General features: G+C 40.9%; 1 protein-coding gene across 1 annotated transcript; it reads left to right on the top strand.

Annotated features, from left to right (window-relative positions):
* Positions 1-14,443: 14,443 nt before the first annotated feature.
* LOC122572953 (chitin deacetylase 1) lies at positions 14,444-22,486 on the top strand. The gene is made up of 5 exons (XM_043738723.1): positions 14,444-14,829; positions 18,690-19,088; positions 19,511-19,832; positions 20,128-20,427; positions 20,914-22,486. Exons 1-5 carry the CDS (start codon positions 14,781-14,783, stop codon positions 21,440-21,442), a joined length of 1,599 nt encoding a protein of 532 aa, XP_043594658.1. The 5' UTR covers positions 14,444-14,780; the 3' UTR covers positions 21,443-22,486.
* The last annotated feature ends 602 nt before the right edge of the window (positions 22,487-23,088 follow it).

Raw genomic sequence — 23,088 nt, 5'->3', positions numbered from 1 at the left:
GATTTATCCATGGTGTTACGTGACCAGACTGATCGTTAAGGTCGATCCGACGCTTGTCGCTGCTTGAATTATCGTTAGTGGATGGACGTGAGTAGCTAATGGGACGTGGCTAGGCATAGGGCTTGATAGAACGATGGAATGTTTGAGCAGCACTGGGTAAACGAAGAGTAAGCAGCGGATTTTTTAGCGGTCATTATTTTCGGCTAGCTCGATCTGTGCGGAAAATCGACCTATCGGGGTTGTTGCACAATAGGAGAAGGGTTGGGTGGGGGGCGATTGGAACTTCCGATTCCGGTGGAGATGCTTGTTTGCGCCATGAAATGATTAATCGACTGCGGATGTTTATGCATTTGGGAAATTTAACGCGGACCATACGTGCTATGTATTGTAATAAAATGTTACAAATATTCAGAGTAAGGTGGTCGTAGTAATATTCAATAATAATGGATGAAACATGCTGCATGAAAATATGGAACTATACAAACATTTAAAGCCTAGCTAAAGGCCGTTGTTACATTTCCTGTAGTTTTCGATCAAATTTATTTCCCTATGTAAGAAAAGGATTAGATTCTTCTAACGTTAGGAAGTTACAAGTAATCTATCGAATGTATCTAACGTTTCTACGTTATTATCAAAGAAGAATACGAAGCGATCATCCGAGCGATTGAACAGATCGATCGCCTCTAACCTGTTCCTATCGCTAATTCCAGCAAAGTTACTTAAATGCTAAGAGGAAGATAAGAGAGCAGGCGAAGGAAGCAATTCGTCGGTCGAAGACGGAAGCACGCAAAGCTTGGAAGTCGATTCACGGAGGAAACACAGCAGATTCGAGAAAGCACGCTCTCGAGGTTGGCGGATTGGGAACATGGGAAAAGGCTGGTGGATGCAGAATTTCTCGAGTGCTTGGATTCGTCTTTCCCGATAACGATGGCTACAAAGGAGATCCAGAGGGAGCTTGCCAGACGAACGAACCTGATTTCTCCTTATTAATGAAGGAATTCATGCGATCTAGTTCAGAAATCGAAATTGTTTGAAGCTTGAAATTATGCAATTAGATAGGGAAGAATAAGAGGATCGCGGACGGATAAAGAGAAAGTTTAACGAAAGGTTGAAATTAAACTCGTGCAGCAACAAAGGGAGGACGCACTCGATGGAAAAAGCTCGAATCGACAAACCGGTCGAACGTGGCTATGACACGAAACCTCCGATCGAACGTCCTTTAAAGCCCCACGAAAAATGAAGCCATCGAAAGGACGAGAACCAAAAAAAGGAAAAAAAAAACAGTGTAGAAGGAAAAAGAAGATCGCACGAGCCGGAAAAATCTGTCAAACGCACGAACCATCCCATCGACGTTCCTGGCATTCGGTAGAGCGCTAAAAAATCAGACAAGGCTACTCTCCATCTGAATTCACAGGCAACAAAACTCAAAATTCAAACAGATGTCTGGGTTTTGTTAGACAACGATAGAAATAAGAACTGGCACTGCCGACAAGAAACGATAAAACAAACCGATGTTAACCAACTATGCGGTATATCGGAGGAAGCACGACGATGGATCGTGGTAAGACGCGACACAAAGGAGGTTGGTGAACGAGAGGAAGGCGTTTGAAGAGAAAGTGACAAGGACAAAGAATGGAAATGCGACGTTTCGAAGATTGTCAGGAGCGAGATGGGACGAGAGATTCAGGATATTCGTCGAAGAAACCGAACAGAGAGAAAAGCGGTTGCGATGGAAGAGGGCGAGGACGTGACGCCGGCGCGAGAGGAACCCCGTAGGTCAAGGTCGTCGCAGGTGGCATCGAGCCCCGTGGTACGCCCCTGACACCCCACTCGACCGCCAGAAAGCTTCATGCAGGACGATCTTTGCCTCTCTCGAGATCGATATGCCCAACCCGTTCAGGCTAGGCCGTGTGTGCAGGCAAAACTGGCTGTTCTCTTCTTGACGAACTTGCGCCGGATCGTCGTGAAAATGACTAAAGGCGAAAAATATGAAATCCGATACGCGGTACGTTTCAACGAATCGAAAGAAACGTGAATACAAACACGTCTGATCAGTTTTATGGATTGATTTTCGCGCGAATAGACATCCCTCCGGCTCTTTATTTTCTGCGTGTTGATCTTCATTTTCTGGGATTGTCCAAGTTTGATACGTGATTAGGGGTCGGCGAATCGGTGTGTTTGACTTGGGGTAAATTAGACGAGGTAGATCCTGTGGGATTCTTCGAAATTTGTTGTCACGTCATGGACTTGTGACTGTGGGATCAATGTGGAACGTTTAGTTGTTTATGCTTTAGGTTGGCTATAACCATTTCCTAGATATGCGAAAAGAATGTGAATTACGGGGAATGAAATTCTGGATAATGAGGAATTGTTTGGGTTGGATTTTGTGGATTTAGAGAGATCGGACGACGAAGATAGGGCAGAAGAGTGTTTGGATAGCTGAGTTGTCTTTATTGGTTTTATCAAGAGGATTCCTTAAAACGAGGAAGGTAAAGATCCTGGACGGTATAAAGTTCAACGTATCATTAATTGGAATAATAATTAGAACTAATACTGCGTCTGTATAGATCAATATAGACTTAATATTGTCCTTCTTTAATCATTTATTTACCAATCGTATCGAGATCGTGTGGAGATTTAGTACATTAGTTTCGAAGGGCAAAGATGATTTGTGTTTTGTACTTTCTCAAGATAATTTGCAATTCTGAAACAGCAAAAGTTATAGGAACTTTAAATGGGATGGCTGCTCTTCGAAGTAATTTCAAGGATAAAGTACACGTACGTAACAGGGAACCAGCGGAACTTGTGCAAAATTTTATTTCCACTTAAACATGATTGAAATTCCTCCAAAAATGTAATATATAAATAGAGTTTATTAATTGCGTGAGTTTATTAATATCTTCCGCAAATATCCTTACTACAAATCAATCGTTTATTCATACTTGTCGTTGTCATTACACCAAGAGAAATGCAACAAATGACAAACGCAAAACGGTTTTTTGGTGATGAGTCGCAGAGCAACAAATATTTTGCAATAAATATTTTGCTTCGTATTTCGCCATTCGAAGATTTCACGAAAATTCGATCAAATAATAAATTAACGACGCCTCTTGATATTATAGATACTCTTCCAACAATTCCCCATTAATAATAATTTGCCGTATCAATCTACTTTGTTCGCTTTCGTAACGTTTCATATTCGACCAAATACCAAAATATCCGATTTTCGTTAGAAAAAATTCCTTCGATATAAATTATGCAAGTATTTATGAACGGTAATGTACAGAGTGCGATGGAAAATTATGTAAAAGCAGGCACGAGGCGACTGCTTATGAAGAAATGAGAAGAAAATATGGAATAAAATTACGACGCTTGCTTTTCGAAAAAAAACGAGTTTGACAAATTATCAAGTGTACTTGGACATGGCAAATACTGAACCAGACAGGAGAAACAATCGACAGGATGTTATTCTACACGTGACAGTAAGTTGCGAAGTGTAGAACAAAATACTAAGCCAAGTCTTTACAAACACGTGGGAATTCTATTTTTTTTTTCTTTGTAGAACGAAGTGAAACCTTAAACAAATTTTACTTCACATTTTACTTCAAATTTTACTTCACATTTTTGATTTATTCGGTTCAGGTATGCTCGTCTAATGAACAAATTTCTATATCTCTACATCTTCTTACGAAGAATCGCCTCATGCTCGCTTATACATAACTTTCTTCTCCTATATAGCGTAGAAATCACTATAATCAGCCCCTATTCATTTACTTTTCCAGCGAAGTAACTCACGAATGATTTGTCACGCGATCGGGTATAAAATAAAAATCAGAATTTTCTTTCGTGCTGTTAAACGTCTAAAAATGAACGTCCTTATTATCCATGGCAAGATAGACAGCCTCGAAGACAGAATTCTTCGCACATCCGTTTACATTATGCCTCTCGTGCAGCCGCATACAAACTATAAATATATATCTTTATTCTACGAGAAATTTTTCTAGACAGATAGGCGGTCACGGTGTCTTTCCGCGAGATTTTTCTCTCGAATATAACGCCAGAGGAATATCCGACAAAAGTTGTCTGTCGATTCTACGTATTTCGGAACCGACGTCGCCGAGAATTCTCACGTGATGGTTCACGGGTACTCGTTCTGCTCGCGTGACTTCTCGCTCTGGCGTTCTCCACGTGGAAACACCGATACCAGCAACGATTACATTGGCAAACGCGAGAGGCTGTTGCTTTGCAGGCACGTGCGACGAAAATCGAAACTTTATTCACTCGTGTCGTTTAAAGGGGGAATTTAAATTATATTTAATGAGTTATAAATTGCCAATTTATTTAAATTAACCCGAAGATAAATTTTTGTAAGACAAACGTGGCTTTTTATTCTTCTGGCTCTGAACATGTAAATCTCGCGTGATATGAAATTAACGTTTGGTCTTTCTGCCATTGTTAAATTGCGAAACATAATACAGAAGGCGTGCTCAGGTTTATCTTGTAAAACTGATGTTGATAAGAATAGAATTTAGATCACATTTAATATGTTACAACTCTGAATTTGTTTTAATCAATGCGGTGATAAATTATCGTATGATAAAAATAGTGCATTGTTCTCACTTGGAATTGGATAATTCTCACGTGATACGCAATTAACGTTTGGTCTGCCTTTGGTTATTAAATTGTGGCTATCGTAGAAGAATTTTTGTTTCGAGTGTAATGGAAACGTAAATTGCAAAAATTATCCTCTGAGGCTTTGTAAAATTATCGACGTATTAGAAATTACAAAAAGCATCCTTTTGTGCTATAAAAATGTTCAACCTCGCTTGATTCATTTTTTTCATTCTGAGATCTCTGGTTAACAGCTGGTTCCACATAGATCGATTCCGATCGATACTTCTACGAAAAAACGATACCGCAATTTTCAAACCTCGCCCCTTGAAGGATTATCTTAGCGACCTTGAAACTCTTCCGGAAAATTGTTGGGTTCGTGACGATAACCTGCGATAAAATTCAATTTACCGCGACAAGATCGGCTCCTGAAGCTTTACGGCACGTCTATCACATAATTCGAAGCTTCTTTCGGTTCATCGTTGTCTCTTCCTTCATTCGATTCTTCTAGCACGTTCGAATGATCGCGGTTATGGATTTTGAGTTTAAATCGCTCGACTTTTATCGAAAAATTCCTCGAGAAAGGTGGGCATGTTGGGATTCCGCGTGGTTCGACGATCGACTTTAAACTACGTATGGGAACATGTATTATAGTTGATATATTGGCTATTACTTTCGATATGATTAATTAGCAACGTACCAATTATTACGTATATTCCGTATATATATAGTATTCCGATACATATATCGGTCCAACATAGTTGGCAATAACTTCAGAGCTTCTACCTTTACGAATTACCATTATCCATTATGTCATTAATTTAATTGAATTATCCTTAACATTACAATTAAACCTAATTACTAACTTACTACTATTACTACTAACTAGAAAACCTAATTAGTAGAAATATAGCAAGTGCTATAATTTTGGTAAAACCTTACTTATCAAAGTCACATAATTTCGTCGTTTAATTTTAATTCTCGTCATTTTACATTAATATTATTTAATATTATTAAATATATTGCATTAATCGTACATTAATATTATTTAATAATATTAGTAACATTAGTATTAGTAATATCGAGCGTCAGGAAGGTATTTTCAGCAATATATTATATTTCCGCGGCGTATGTATTGAATTGAATCGGTTGATGATTGTACGTGTGGAAGATACGAAAGGCGATAAGATTGCGTAGGAAACGAGTTATGAATCGTACGAGGAAAAGGGGACAAGAACTTGTGGCTGTGCGCATGGAAGAAAATAGGAATAACACCCTTGTGAAGGTAACTGTATTCAGTTGTTGTATTGAATCGTACTGCCGGGTTGTAACATTAAATTCTATATTTAGTCGGTTTTCTTACACGTTCGAGGTAATACCATTGTTGAGATGTCGATTTTCTTCGTTCTGCGCATCGATCGTACTTGCTTTAAGCGACAAAGCTCGTTATCCTTGACGAGATAAAGGTTCGCCGAGTTGAGACGAGTGTCTCGTACGTGGATCTATCCTCGAAATGTTTCTGCGATATTTCTGCAAGAAAAAATTCTCGTTTCGTATTTCTACTCGTTGATTGTTCATGTTTTTCTGAGCTTCCTGTCGCTACGATAAGCGTATTATGCAAAAGGGAGAAGCTACGTGTAGCTTCCACCGCATTGTTCCGCAGCGTTATCGACTAATGCGTCCCGTTTGTCGAATTTCAGGTAACTTGTCCCATTTATTTGCCCAGTTATTGGCTTACCTAGAAAGTTCTAGTCATTTCGAGCACCTATCGTTTTAAACGGATCTACCTTTGTAATATGTTATTTAACTATAATATGTCGTACTTTAATATTGCGCATATGGCGCACTAACAAATTATTTATTAATCAATTAAGGTTCATTAAAGTTAATAATTCGAGCTAAAGAAATATACTCGTTTAACGGTAATCCCTTTTCTATTTATCAAATGTCAGGAATCTTTCCGATTTGCACGCAAATGCACGGATACGACTAACGATTGATCGACGTTTTGAACGTTCCAGAAAGCCATAAAAATTCAGTATAACGTTGGCATGTTTAAAGTAGCGCGAATATGCTCTGTTTAAATGTATCACCGCTAGTATCGGATAAAGCGTCGATTAAAATTCCATCTCGTCTTCGGACCATTCTGCCTTTTTCCAGCGTCCAAACGAAATTCAGTGGTAATAGCTCGGGTTGCCTCGTCGAGAAATATTCACCGTGCCAAGGAAGCGCGCATGAGAATTAAAGATTCATAGAACGACGCTAAAATTAGCTTTCCAATCTCGTCCAGAGGATTCTCATCTTTCTCCGTGTTGCCGCTACTCTATGAATTTCTCTAGGGAAGCAGTCCCGATTTTTAATTGATATCTTGTAATTCGACAGGGGATTAATTCGAGCAGATGTTACGTCAAAGTATCGTTTCACATTCTGAAGAATTTCTCAAATCCACTCGAATCAGTGCTCGCCGTGCGAAGTAACACCGACCATAGTTATTTGCGCATAATTGTTTGAGAAATAAGAGCACTTTCTGCTTATTGTCATAAGTGTCGGCGATTTACCGATTATCTAATACAAAAATCTCCAATTTCCATCGATCTTTTAAATTACCATCAACGTGGCAGAAATCTAAAACGAACAACTTTTTCATTAAACGGACTGCGATTCTTCGCGAAGCTCGTAAACATCGCCTATTTTACTTTAAACTTTAATTAATTTAGATTAATTTCCATTTTAGAAATTAATCTAAAAGGCTTAATTGTGCTCAAGCAGCGCATACACCATAGCAAATAAAATGGTTGCTGCTTGCTAGGGGCGCCATTAGAGACACGCGTGCAGCAAAGGGGTGGTTCGAGGGTGATTCCAGGACCATTCGGCCAAGGACGAGTGGGGTCAAGTCCTGGAGATGCAACAGATAGCTCCGACTGTCTATACGTAGCTCTTTCACCGAGGGGTGGGAACGAAGGAAAAGAGGCTGGTTCGATTTTTCTCTTCGAATCGTTGCCGCAGAATCCCTGGATTTCAGTGTCGCGCCAATAAACGCTAGCCACGTCGGATTCGATTACAAAAGGCGAATTAACGAGCCAGAGGGCTTGTTTTCCCCTTGCTTTCTCCTCGGTAAACTCTCTGCCAACGTTGCTATTATTCGATCCGCTTTAATCGATGATTCTAATCGACGATCCCTTGGATGTTGCGATTTGTAAAACGTAGGGTGTAATTTAGATCGACAAGAAACTTTCGGAAATTATTAAACGAACTGTAACTATTTAACGATTAAACGATTTATAACTATTAAAGAAATGATTCTTTATTTGGAAGTAGTTTAAAACTGAATTGGTAATGGGGCGTTTACGGAGGTTTATCGCGTGGAAAGAAATACGAACTTTTGATAAATGCTGTATCGCGTTAGAAATAAATATCGCAATTAATTTGCTGCTCTTTTCGACGAAATTAGAGTTTTATATTTAATGTTTAACTTCTTTCCAAACATATTTACCTGTGTACTTGTAAAATCCGAGTCGTGGCTTACGAATCGATCACACGAGCAATACGTTCGAGAAGGAAACAAATATTTTTGACTACAAAACTCGAATCCGATAATTTTGTAAAACTATAAATCGAACGAGCTTATAAACTTCTTTTTACAATTGTTAATTATACCGGTACAATTAACATTTCTGCTGGAACGAGCACTTGATGGCGAATTTATTGTTAGTCGATGTTTTAATGAAAGGATTTTAACTCGATCGTTAAATCCGAATCATGGATCATGGATCACGACATAGAAGATCCAGCAGATCGCACTAGATGGAGCCTGGTGTCTAACGTTCCAGACACCACGAGGCTTCCGCTCGCTTTGGCCGCGGGCAGAGAAAGCTCGAGCCAGCCTCGAAGGCTTCAGCTGATATCGTCGCGGTTGCCTCTTCTTCTTTTCCTTTCACCGTCGCGGCATATGTCACGCCAGGGCCGCACGATTTCCAATGGAATCGTGCCTCGTACCCTGATAACGATCGAGATGGTTTCACGTACCGACCTCAAAGATCATCCGAGAGAATCGCTGATCGTGATCGAGCGCGTCTTTGATCTTGTCTCCGACTAATCGCCATTGTTACCCGTTTCTCCCTTTTGTTCTCTTCATTACGGAAATGGGAAAGTATTTTGAATAATTCGCCAGGATAATTATGTGAATCTTATTCAAGGAAGTAGCCTCTGTTTTGTGGAAGTAGATAATTTAATGGAGGAAATTAAGTCTTGAAAATATCCATTTTAATACGCGTCCTGCCCTCTTTAATTAAAAAACATTCTCTCTGCCATTTCGAAACCGAGGAAATCCGAAGTTCCTCTTCTTATTTCATCTTTGCGTCGTCTCCCTTCTGCTCTTCATTTAATTTAAAACGCGAAGATTCGTAGCGTGAAAATGAAAAAAATGCTAAATAGGACATTTTAACCGAGGAAGACGGCGTTATTAAATATGTTATAACTTTGGGAGCGAAAATTCTACGAAACAAATAAAATGGATTTCCAAGTAAAGAGAATCGCTCATAAGCTAAAGCTTCGGAAATGGAACTGTAAATTAAGAAAAGAATTAAGAACAACGTATCTCTGGAAGCTATTGCGTAGACCCTTCGGCTGTGCTTTAAATCGATGTTTCAATGTCAAACTTTTCTCAGACAATATTCCAATTAATTGCAGTCTGTCGAGTGCAGACTTCTAATTGAAACTCTGTGGATTCGGTAATTTGAATACGAAAGACGGTAGTTGTTTATCCATGTAATAAACAAGATCGTAAATTATGCGCAAGAATGTAAGAGCCGATAGAAACGGACCGCTGATCTCGTTCCAATTAAACGACACGGTAGACGTCATAATAAAACCTTCGTTAAATTGCATTAGATGTCGTCAAGTGCGTTCATAAGAAAGTCTCGATGTTTCACATTTACGACTTACCGTCTTTGAGGAAAATTTATCTTAAAATCCAATTGAATAACCCACAATTATCGTCTTCGTTAAAATGCAGCATTAAAACATGGCATTAAAATTCATTTGCCTTCAAATGCTTCGTTTTAATGTTACTTGGTAAAGTAGATTTTTCGCAGGGAAATTTAGCAAACAACGCCAGCCCTCGAGGATATAAGAACGTAATCGATTAGCGATCGTGTTACGAAGCATCGTGGGATCGCGCGACGATTCAAAAACAAAATTTTCTGGCTCGAAGAATTTGAAGATATAATATTTAAACTACGAACGTTTGTTCATTTGTGAGAAATGTACAAAAAGTAGGAGAATGCAAAATATCCAAGGCAAAGTAGTCGTCGAAACGTTTAGAAGATAAAAAAGGAATTTGATAAATTAATTTTGGCAAAAGTTCCTACACGTTTTCAATAATTGCCAATGTAAAAGCCCGAAATTAATTAATTTGGTAATTCTAGCGTTAAAATTTATTCGTACAAAACTCTCGATCGTTTCGACTACTCAAAGTCCGGAGCCATTACATTTATATCCTGATGCAGCATGCGCCATCGAACAGCCCCATGATGCATTTACCGTGCGATCGACGCGTCAACGGCTGTGGTTTAGCAGATTAGCCGATCGTCAGACAGAATTTCGTTGCTCAGGCACCGGTTTCAAAGCATAGTAATGTTTTCGCAGGTGTGCGCATTTTTTGAACAGCGAGGGAACGATCATTGGCTTGGCATTCCACGCGATCATTCCTTTAAATAGATACCACTCGAAGGATAACGGACCTTGCTTCCTTCTTCGATTTTCTTCCCTGCCGAAGGAGTCCTTGTCACGCGATAAAAATAAAAGTCTTTCGCCTCGAAGGACAAAGCGCTATTATTTGCTGCTCTTTTTTTTTACTTCTTCTTTTCTTTTTTTTTTTTAACGAATAGGTTAATTCGTCGTGATCTCGCGATCCACGCGAAAGAAACCACGATTATGTAATTTGTTACGCTAATCGGGGAGCTTCGGTTTCGTAGCGCCTGGCTACCTTTCGCTTTTAGAGGGATTGGACATTTATCCGTGAACTTTGAAGTTTTGATAGGCATTTTGATATTGATACGTTCGTTCATCCATCGTTGACGTGTGAGAAATTAAAACAAAGTTTGGTGGTTTCGTTTCGCGGAATGTCAGATGGAAAAATACTCCGGTGGGAAAAGCATAACACGATGTTTGCTTTGAAGATCGTAAAAATTTTAGCGATCGTAAAGGCACACGATGGACCATCAACTCGACACGTTAAATGGGAACGAGAGTAGCCGATCGTAATTTACATCAAACATCGAAGTTTTATTAAAAATGTAAGATGTCTGCAGACTCGTGAATGACAGTGTATACGTAATAGAAAAGTTATTTTCATCCGCCTTAAGATACGCGAACGAAGCGAATTAGCCTTACAAAGTTAAGTCGATCGATCTTCGTAATGTGAGACGAAATCTTCGATTCGGAAGAACGTGCGATACGTTTCGTGACTCATAATGCAGATCGTTGTTTTTCATCGCTTTCTAAATGCATCCCGCGACACTGAGAATACCAAGCTGGCTTTCAATCACGCGAATCATTGAGACGAACCCAAGTAGAAGACGTGCACTTCCTTCTTGCTGTCTACCAATTTGAATAACCATCGCTTTGCGGGATCTATACATCTTACGAGGACATAACGAAGATCGAGCCGATGCATAGATAATGATCGCGATTTCCACACGATTTTCTAATTCTCGTAACTCTCGTATATCAAAATCAAGCTTGCAAAGGCTAAAAGAAATTTCCAATGAATTTTTCGAATAAAAATTCTCCAAACTCCAAAGATCGTTACGTATTCAACGTTTCCCTTTAGCTCGAAGATTCCTCGACTACCACTTCTTCTTCCTCTTCTTCGCGCTTTTTTCAAGGAGAAATGCTTCGGTGACACCAGGTCATACCAGGATGAGTAGCATCCGAATAATCGAATAATAGAATCGTTAAGCACGCACACTTGCATTTCTCGACGACGTCGTTTATGCTTCTTCTCCGCCTGGGAAAAGGGCAAATTCCTGTAGCTGAATTTAACGATAAACGCCGGCCAGAGCCGGTTCACCGTCGTTTCACAATGAGATTTCGATACCAATACACAAGTCCGTGACGTGGTTGTTCGCAGAACCGATGTGCCAACGTGAGCCAAGCAGAAACGTGACATAGACGATTTCACTTTTTTCGGACTTGCGTCCGATCTACGAAATGTATTCGCTAATTTTGAAGAAAAGTCACGTTCGCTATGACGCGTAGATGAAACGTTCACGATTTTGATGTTCCTTTGCGCGCAAAAACCTATATATTTCCACCGACCATGGTGTTTTTATTCGAACGAATGAACTAACAACTGATGATTAACATGCTGCCCAGCAATCTTACTACTCTCCTTATCGTTATTAGTATACCGTACTTAATCATATTAGATATTATATCATATTTAGCAAAGGCAATTAAATGAAATTATTGCTACATTTGAAATCAGGAATTTATACGGAATCAACAGCTGCACAAATTTCATTAATCGTCCGAGTATTAATAATTAATACTTAAAGGACGTAATCGTCCAAACACTGTCACAGATTCGATCGCTATCAAACAACACTCATAGGATTGTCGTTCTTTCTCACCAACCTGGCAACCACGCTAACAATTCTATCAACGATGTCACAAATCAATCCCCGATCTCACGGTTACCATAATTTACGTTCGCATAATTGCAGACCCAACGAAACAACGTAACGATCAACTCCATTCATCGTTCGTCACACGAAACATCAAATTATACCATGTTCGATTTGGATAAGAATTGCGAGAGAGAAGAAGAGGACGCACGCTTATTAAATCGTTCTCGCGCGAACGAAATCGTTCACCAAGCAAAGGGTACATTCCATGTGGCTGGGTTCGCGACCATCTCTGGTCGCCAGCCATCGATTTGCCTGGCAACCTGCTGGCGCGGCGCAACGGTCGAAAGATTCGAGATCGTTGGCATTTACGTGCCGGCCCGCGTCGCGATTCCAAGAGACGGACGACGATGGTGCAATAGACGCGTGTGCAGACTTCCTAACCAGGCGGCTCGTCATCTACCCCAAAATGCCATCCGAGCCCTTGCTTCGATCTGACATTTCGACGCCAGCATGAGAAGCCGGGGTTGAACAATTTTTTCCATCTTTAGAATACAACGTTCGCAACATCTTGCTGATAGTCTTTCTGTTTACCAGATAAAAGTATTGCAGGATTTTTGGCATTCCTTTTTTTATCTTCTGCATTTTCTTCCTTTGCAGGATTTTCCGAATCTTCGTTCAAGGCAGTTGATAGCGTTGAAGTAGTTGATTTCAAGTTCTGTAACGTAATCGTAGGTATTTTATAATCTTTCAAACGTCGTAGTATATTTATAATTTATAATAGTTGTTGATTAAAATGAAGTTTAGAAACTTTACTTGAGAATAAAAGGAAGAAATAATTGAAGAACTTCTGAAACAACGTTGCGAAATACTTAAGATAAGGGTACTCCGCGAGTCTCGGGGAACGAGTTTGAACGGTCGTTCGAAGCACGAGCAAACGAATCAGGGCACTTCGTTTCTGAGATGTGTAACCGCGACAAGATCGAATTAGGAAGACAAATGAGTGCAACGGCTCCTGGAATCGCAGTCACGTTGCATCTACGGCTGAATGAGTACAGTTGCATCCGAACTCGTTTCACTTTCGACGCGGTGCCACGCGTATTCGCGTTTCCAAAGCAACGGAAAACTTGTATTTTCTCTGTTACGTAAAAATCTCCGTTGCGAAAAAGTCCAGAAATTTCACCGCCCCCATTTTTCCACCATTGTGTTCTATTCGTAACATCTCCGTTACTCGAGAATACGTTCGTTCGAAAATAACAACCTCTGTATCTTACAAACTATGCATTTTACTGAAATTTTATTTCTACTCGAAGCGGTGTACTCGTGAATCATACTATTTTACAACAACGTTCCAAACAATAAACACCGTATTGATCCTGCGATTTTATCGCTCAAGATCGTTAAACTCGTGAATATGCCGAGAGTCGAAGTTGCTGCAATTCACTGCAGGGAATCGCGACCGTGAATTTAAAGCGATCAAACCGAAGGCAGTTTCGAGACTTTCGACTCGTACAATACGAACGATGGTCTTGTAGTTTGAGTAATTCGATGAATTTCATGTAAACGGTTGATAACGAATCGTATGCAAGATCGAAAAGATAAAACTTTCGAGCGTTTACTTTACGATCATTTATGTCATTTTGACTAGCTTGAAATATAAAACGCGTCGAACGGGTTGTACGTACAAAAATATACGAAATACGCGTGAATTTCTTTATCAAGAATAAAATCATCCCACCCTTTTGTTCGTCGCTTTGTAAATAAGAAGGTTCTCGAACTCTCGAGAAGTAATCTGTACAGTAAATCAAGACATTTTACTCGTTGTATCTATCGGAAAAGATACAAAGAAAAATTGTACTTTATTTATTATTGTATATCTCAAGGGATAGGAGTAAAGTGAGAAATTTACGATAAAATATCTAGAAAATACCTAGAAAATATAAAATATCAGTAGGCGTAGTAGCACTCATGTCCGGCAGTGTACCTACCCCCGTTCCTCCGATTCAACGCATCGTCCACACGACCCACGGGTTAAGTTAAGGCTTGTTGTCTTCCAGCTGAGACACTCCTACGCCACTGCATCCTGGGGAGCAGGAGCGAGGCAACGATTGTCGGATCGACGCAGAACAGCGACGATCGAAGAGCAGGAAAGAGGGGGCCCAACAGGGTACAACGTGGTGGTGGAAATATAAGGCGCGACGAGTGGCGGGCCTCAGTCAGTCCGTTAGTGGTACCTACGCCTTCAAGGTCCGCGTCCTTGAAGCGAATACACTCGTTCTCGATCTACCTGAGAGAGTAGCCAAAGATCTCAGGGCGCCCGCGAGCGCTGTTCCTCGATCTCGACTTCTTTTCCGGAAGTGGTGCCGGGAAACTCGCGAGCTCTTCGTTCGAATACCCAAAACGGCCCCCCTCTGATCATCCCATCGTCGAATTCGACACGAGTGAAACACAGGCCAGTCGGACGCGTGGATAAGTCAGAGTCTCGTGAGTCACGGAACCTCCATCGGGAACCGGAAGCGCCGTTCCTTCCGTTGGACGAGGATGAGGTCCTCGCTGGTGCTGCTGTTCCTGGCAGCCATCGTTCTCGCCGGTGAGTAAGGAATTCGGTGACTTTCACAGCCTGAACAGAACAGATCAGTGTGCCGATCACGAGAGATCGAACGAATTACGGACGAAAGGAACGGTTAGTGTTACCATAAAGATGATTCTAACGTTGGATCGTTAACGAGGTTCCAGAGAATCGTGTAGGAGGGTAGTCTGTCATAGAATATGGCAGCGAGTGGGAACATGGTGGCAGGCGTGATTCGAATTCGTGCGGGAATTTTCAATATGGAATTGAATTTTACCCTCTGTCCCTCCCTCTACGAGTCAATGTCTTCTTTCTTGGACATTGTACCAAGACACGTCGCCTTTTTAGTAACAATTTTTACTTGGAAACTAGCTACCGTCTTCGTAATCGTACTATATAAAAGAAACGTTGAGACAGACCACGTTGCACCACGTTAGAAGTCCTTTAGCTGGTTGATTCTTTCGACCGTTGCGCCATAAGCTTCTCAAGCTACTTACACGCGAACAATAGAATCAGCGTTGTTTGAAATTAGTCTGCAATTTCTTTAAACGTCGGACTAAAATTAGAGTAGACGGTAGTAGGAAAAGTCGACTGAAAATCATCGCGTGAAATTTAGAATTAAGGCGAACCGTTTAAACACGGAGCGCACGTGAGTCTCGAAATGGCGACAGGCGGCAATGTTCGTGAGCCGTGTCCATTGCCCCTCCTCCGCCCCCTATGGCGCTGTTTTCCTCGTTCAGAAATAGCGGACGGTGGACGCTTTCGAAGAATCGGCGGTTTGGACGGAGGAAATCGGACGGAATACGATTCTGGCGGTCGACAGAGACGACAGGTTGCATAAGAGATTAGAGCGTGAAAGCCTCTGGTTCTACTCGGTCCCGGATGGGTGACGTCACTGCCGTGCCCTGAAAAATACACGGGGTGGGGGGGCGCAACTTTCCCCGTTTGTCGCGGCGCTACGCGATGCCGACATGACACCAGCCCGCGGGACCAACGGGGCTCAAACGATTTAATGTGTTGATTCTTTAGCCAAACTTTGGTTTTCCTTTTGGTTGTGTCTGTACGGTGGTTGTTAACATTGCATTTTTGGAGAACTCTTCGCAATATTTTCAGATATTATTTTACGCGATTTTGGATGTTAAGTCTTTTAATCGATTTAATCGAGAATTTTAATCGATGCTTTACGCAGCCTCAGTTTTTGACTTTCGAAGGTATCTGTATTTCTTGTAATTTCAAATATCGATACGTTTCACCCTGTTTGGTTCTTCCGTATCAATTTTTCATTTCGAAAGCATCTGCATATAATTTGCCTCGCGAAAGGTTTTGCAGATGTTTCAATTTAAATGGTTTTTAACGCTGATCTTTAGCTCTGAAAATACCTGTAGATTGTTCGATGCTTGGGAAAGCCTATAGCTACTTCAACGTTGGTATATTCGATTGTAAATGATTTTTCGGAGTCAGCGTTTTGTTTCGAAAATGTCTGTAACGTATCTTGCTGTTATTCTTAAATCTTGTAGGAATTTTAACATAAATTCGATAGAAATTTATTAGTTTAAATATATGAATTCGACTTTAAACGAGTTAAACCTTTCGAGCCGGTTCTTTAATCGATTTTTTAATCGATAAGGTTTTTGAAGAGCTCTGTAAATGGCTTAATGTACATTCTCTTTGAAAGAATGTCCACGTTACGATCTGAGGTAGACCCGCGACTTTGAAATCGGCTACGGAATAATATTAGCTTGCGAAGGAAGTGAAAGAACGATAGATCGACGTTTGAAAGTTTATGACGCCCAGCAAAAGGTCGTTATCGTAGTTACCGTAGAATAGGATGAATCGTTGAATTTGAAGAGACTTGTAGAATTCTCGGTTTTCAAGGAGATCCAGTGATTAGGCTTCGTTGGATCTGTAACCTGCTGACTTCGTACTTTCTTCGGCTCGTTGCTTCGCGACTTGACACACAACTCTTTAAAATTCCTCAAGAATTTCACTTTCCATCGCCTCTTTTTACAGAGAATCTCGATCCTCTGTAGTCTAATTTTATATTCAAACGTTCCCCGTTCCATTTACATTAAATCTAAACACTGTAAAATTCGTCACTCCTAAACTCTACTTGAAATCGCTTCTTTTCAAGCGCTCCAAATCCAAATCACTTTCCATCTAGCCGTTCTTGCTTCAATAACACTATTTTACACTAATGAACTTCCTACTTGGTAAAACCAATCGCCTTTCTTCATCGCGCAACTTCTAGAGAAAGATTCCACTTTCTCTCGAAAAGGTAGCCGGTTGAATTAGCATCCTTCCCATTATACTTTACCGACTGACCTTTCCAAAATTAATGGGGCAATGGACTCCGAAACAACCTTTACGAGATAGCTAGACCGAACAAAGGCTTGATCACTATAATTGGACGTTTGTGCCTACTTGTAGGAATTTTTCAACTACGATACCATATATATAAGTTTGAGCGTATATAGGCCATATTATCGTAACGTTGCATCATTGTTACGAAAAAGATTTCGCCTAGGAAGGGTTGATCAACCTAATGAATTCTATGAATTCGGGACACGAAAAGAACGCTAAATCGCTAATAAAACACGCTAATAAAACACGCTAATAAAACAATGTCGTTGGAAAGGCGCGAGACAGCTTTCTCCGTTCGTTGCTTTGATATAAAATTAACGCGGGGTCGAAACTGCAAATAGAGGAAAGCAACGCGTGTTTCCCCGTATATTAAAAATCAGCCGTTTCTGCTTCCACTTTCTCGAGCGGAGCGCGTTTCCGCTCGTTCGACCAAGAACCATCTCGAAACGAAAACAATGCCACACGTCGTGAATTTCCAAAGCACTCGCAGTTTCCCTTTTTAAACGAACATATAAAAGCACTCGACGTGAAAGGAGTTATATATTTCTGTTAGAGAAGAGATTCTACAAATATAAACAGGTACGGAAGATGTATTTTATAAAACAGCATTCGCAAATGGGTTACATAAGCGAGATAAATATTGGCAAAATCGTATATTCGTAATTCTTACGTAATTTATAGTATTGATTTTCTACTTCCGTCTCGACTAAACGTAAGAAATCGAACGTTGGCTAGAACTGGCAATAGTGTGTTCTGTTGATGGTTGCTCAATAAAATAGTTAAAAAAAAAAAAGAAGGAAATCATAGTTTATGCCAATCGCTTGCCTTTGATCCATCTGGCGAGAGACTGTCAATTCTGTCAATTGGTAAATAAATAATCAAAAGCCAACGTTGTATTGTGACGTCAGTTTCACACTTTCCATAATCTCGCCGCTGATAGTTATCTTCGCGGTTACGCAATCGTACGTATATGTACGCGTCTCGAAATTTCACCGAAGAAATCCGAGTGTCGTTTAGAAGTTTTATGTAAACGTTTTTATTCCTGACAATTTTATATTTCATTAAAAATAATTCACTATATCTGCAAAGAAGTCATTATATTAGCAATAAATCACGTATACGAAAGATAATGTTATATCGTTATCGCATTTCTCACGAAATCTTCGCTGGTATCGATCTTCTTGACGCTGGTCGTCAACCATCGATCACTACAGTATACATGTAATTTAAATCGATGAAGTGAAAATGTAAGATACGCGAAGAGACGTGTGACGATATATAAAATTATATACGCAGATGTGTATATATTTTACAAAAAATAATTCAAATTCTTAGAAATACACTCTTGCAAACTGTATAAACTGTAATGTATAACTTGCTGTGATAGGAATCGATCGTTGCAATTATTCTAGTACCTTTAATATTAAATTCTCGTAACTATCATTCCACGAATACGGTAACTTGTAAATACAAATAGAATACGCATTGCCTTAAAGACGACACGAACCACTTAATTTTAGAAGGCTCGAATCGTGTGAAGCGACAGGAGGAGAAGAAAGAAGAGAGCTTCGAAAGCGAGATCTGCAAGGACAAGGATGCGGGCGAATGGTTCCGATTGGTGGCAGGAGAGGGTGACAACTGTCGTGACGTGATTCAGTGCACCAGTTCGGGTCTTCAGGCCATCAGGTGTCCCGCGGGACTGTATTTCGATATCGACAAACAGACCTGCGACTGGAAAGACTCGGTGAACAACTGCAAACTGAAGAACAAAGAAAGAAAAGCGAAACCCCTGCTTTACACCGAGGAACCGCTCTGTCAAGATGGCTTCCTCGCTTGCGGCGATGGCTCTTGCATCGAGAGAGGTCTTTTCTGTAACGGGGAAAAGGATTGCGCCGACGGATCTGACGAGAATATTTGCGGTGAGTGTGAAATAGAGAAACTTTGTTCGATCGTTTAGGCAAATTTCATAACTGGAAATTCTATTCGTTACTCGTTCTTTTAACGATCACCACCCGAAGGTGAAAATTGGAAACTTAATGCATAGTGAAAACTACGTAAATTAGCGAGATTCGATTTTATCGACGCATCAGGGTAGCCTACTTTCGTTCGCAAAAACACTGTTCGTCTTTCTTTTTCGAAATGATTTTAAACGAAGATCAACGAGATTCAATTTCATCGACACGTGTGAATAATTTACGTTCTTTTTGACACGAACAATGAAGAACACGACAGGGACGGACGACGAGTTCTTTTGCTCTTAATTTCATCATTCTTAGTCGAGGCGACTTGAAATAACGATCTTCGAGTAAAAGGGGCCATCGTGGGTTCGCGAAAATTTCAGATATGGACAACGACCCGAACAGAGCGCCACCCTGTGACCCTACAGTCTGCGTTCTACCCGATTGCTTCTGTTCCGAGGACGGTACCACGATCCCCGGAGATCTACCTCCCAAGGACGTACCGCAGATGATCACTATCACGTTCGATGACGCCATCAATAACAATAATATCGGACTGTACAAAGAGATCTTCAACGGAAAACGCAAGAACCCAAACGGTTGCGAAATCAAGGCCACCTTCTTCGTCTCGCACAAGTACACCAACTACTCGGCTGTCCAGGAAATGCACAGGAAAGGACACGAGATCGCCGTTCACTCTATCTCGTAAGCGAACACTTGTGAAAAACAAATTAATCTCTCCTTATTCTCTTTGAGCTGTTTTCAACCTCGCTCGAACGTTCAGCTTATACTTTGGTCGTAATACATGGAATGTTCGATTTTTAACGATCTACGTATCGTCCAATCTTAAAAAGACGCGCTTTTAAAATAAAATTGCGGCAAAGATAACGACGATAATATAGCTCGAGACTCGGAAGTTCAATTTCTGGCGGTTCAAGTTGTTTTGGCAGCCGATCCTTAAAGTCGGCGTTAATCGCGCGATAAACGCTTGTGTTTCAAGTCACAACGACGACGAACGTTTCTGGTCAGACGCGACGGTGGACGACTGGGCTAAAGAAATGGCTGGTATGAGGATCATCGCGGAGAAATTCGCTAATTTAACGGACAACAGCGTGGTAGGTGTGAGGGCTCCGTATCTCAGAGTCGGTGGAAACAATCAGTTCACGATGATGGAAGAACAAGCGTTCCTTTACGATTCCACCATCACCGCGGCCTTGAACAACCCACCGCTATGGCCTTACACGATGTACTTCAGAATGCCGCACCGTTGCCATGGAAACCTTCAACACTGCCCGACGAGGTAACCTAATTTTAAAGTAGAAAAGCGAATTACTTTAATCTGATTAAAAACTTCGCGCTTCAATGATTACGCTGATACAATTCTGTCGCAAGCTGGTATTAGTAGTGGCTCGAGATAATTGATCCAATTATCCGGTATATGCATCTTGTACCAAGAACGTTTGTAGCTTAAACACATCGATATATATTGACGTGTTTAATATCGAATAATGTTTAATTTAATATCTATATATTGTTGTCAGTGAAAGCTGACAATGAATTCCATTAAAAGTAGCAACCTATCTATTTCCGTTTGTGTACATGTCCGATTAACCTAATCTTTGGCACGTTCTATACCAATATCAAGAGCGGATTAGTAGCATAAAAATATCAAGATATTTTATGTCACTTCGAATCAAGCAGCTACATCTTCACTTAAAATCCCAGGGATAGTAGCGGCTCGATTCAATCCCTCCACCGTCTATCGAGCATCAACCTTTTTGTGCAGGTCGCACGCAGTCTGGGAGATGGTGATGAACGAGTTGGACCGCCGCGAAGACCCACAGAACGACGAATACCTCCCCGGTTGCGCCATGGTAGACTCGTGCAGCAACATCCTAACCGGCGACCAATTCTACAACTTCCTAAACCACAACTTTGACCGACATTACGAACAAAACCGAGCTCCCTTGGGCCTCTACTTCCACGCAGCCTGGCTGAAGAACAACCCCGAATTCTTGGACGCGTTCCTTTATTGGATCGACGAGATCTTGTCCAACCACAACGACGTTTACTTCGTGACGATGACCCAGGTGATCCAATGGATCCAGAATCCTCGCACGATAACAGAATCGAAGAGTTTCGAGCCGTGGAAGGAGAAGTGTATCGTGGACGGACCTCCCGCTTGTTGGGTTCCTCACACCTGCAAACTCACCTCGAAAGAGGTTCCTGGAGAGACCATCAACCTTCAGACCTGCGTACGTTGCCCGAATAACTATCCATGGGTGAACGATCCGACCGGTGACGGTTTCTTCTAAGCCCACAGTGTCGCGTTCCTCCTTCTCGTCTAAGTCAAACCCTCTGATTCTCCTCTTGCCTGTCGTTTTGGGCGTTCACCTTTGATCTTCCTTCGATCCTAACCCTCTCATTCTCGTCCTGCCATTGGTCGATTATCCTTCACGAGTTTCACGGTGGACGTTTTCGATCGGGGAACACGGTCGGCTGGGCTTTCAAAAAGATTACTTCCGTTACGATACAGGGTAGTTGTATAAAATTTTAAACGGAGCCTTTTGATAGACTGTTTTTAGAGGAACAGTTAATAACAGAGGATGTAGCAGAAAGGGGCTCGAAGACGTGATTGTCGATAAAGATGAGAATCGAGCTCTCCCGATCGGTTCGTCGACGAAAACCGTCTATCACGTCACCAACGATCTGTGATAATTTTCATGCGGCTCGAGATTCAGCGACCAGGACGACGAACGCAACGACGAACGCGACAATGAACGCGACGACGAACGCGACGACGAACGCGACGACGAACGCGACGACGAACGCGACGACGAACGACGATACAGCGAACTATTCTTTTTCTCTCTTTTCTCTCCCATTTCTCTCCCATTTCTCTCCCAAACCCACGACGATTTCACCCTGACCTCCGCGAAACCTGACCTGGAGAGAAACGACGCGATCGTAACGCGAACACGAAATAAAAAAGGAAAAGTAAAACAAAACAAGGATTACTATCATCGTGTGTAATATATGAACGCGTGTCTCAGCCTGTCCCTGAAAAAAAAGACGGATCCCTGACACATGGACGGAGGACACGACGGATTTAGCTGGGAGGTCGGGCTGCGGTTGTCCTATTGACCCCAGGAAAAATGAAAATAAAAATCGATGATCCCTCAGCGACCGCCAGAACTCCCTGTCACAAAATGGCGGACACCCTTATTTTTAAAGGGTTAGCCAAACTTTTATATATATATATAAAGAAATATATATATATATATATATAAATATAAAATATCGTGTATGTATATTTTTTAAAGCTAAGTGATAATTATCAATTTTACGTTCTCGATGGAATCTTTAATAAAAGAGAAACCGGCGGAATACGAGAGTCTCTCATTCACACTTCCCATCCCCTTTCAATAGGAATTTCTCGAGGAAAGTGGAACGGGTTCGAAGTATCGCGACTCGAGTTTACAAAGTTCGAAGACCTTTCGTCGTTCTTCTCTGGGTCGATGACCCGATTTTCCAACTATAGTTTCTTTATACATTAACATCAGAGTTATCGGCGGGTAAATTATAAAATTTGTCGCAAATTTGAAACGAGATATATAGAAAGAAAAATTTAGCTACAAATTTTTTAAAAGATTATACGAATCTGCAGAAATGCATCGCCGTGAACCTATAAAATTTCTACCTATACATTGGTACAAATTGATAATTTCAACGTTAACGATCGATAACCAAACTCGTTATTTGGCTAATGGAAGGTTTGTCAATCGTACAAGTTACGAACGTTTATGTTCTAGCTTTCAGCATTAAATTGCCTTTAGACCATAAAACGATACTAAAGAAGTTATAAGGAGATATTTATTACGTCAATCTCTCTTTTCATCTCTCTTTCGTTTAATCTCTCTCTTGAATCGAATCCGAAGGTACCTTCCTCTAATAAAAATCA

Source organism: Bombus pyrosoma, linkage group LG11 (assembly GCF_014825855.1).
Source record: "Bombus pyrosoma isolate SC7728 linkage group LG11, ASM1482585v1, whole genome shotgun sequence".
NCBI classification, from domain to species: Eukaryota; Metazoa; Arthropoda; class Insecta; order Hymenoptera; family Apidae; genus Bombus; species Bombus pyrosoma.
This window is presented reverse-complemented; position numbering and strand designations above follow the sequence as displayed.

Excerpts from the sequence above, each read along its gene's own strand:
- LOC122572953 (XM_043738723.1), top strand. The coding sequence starts at position 14,781 with ATGAGGTCCTCGCTGGTGCTGCTGTTCCTGGCAGCCATCGTTCTCGCC. Across the intron at positions 19,089-19,510 it reads ATCTGACGAGAATATTTGCG|ATATGGACAACGACCCGAAC; the intron begins GTGAGTGTGAAA and ends CGAAAATTTCAG. Across the intron at positions 19,833-20,127 it reads ATCGCCGTTCACTCTATCTC|TCACAACGACGACGAACGTT; the intron begins GTAAGCGAACAC and ends TTGTGTTTCAAG.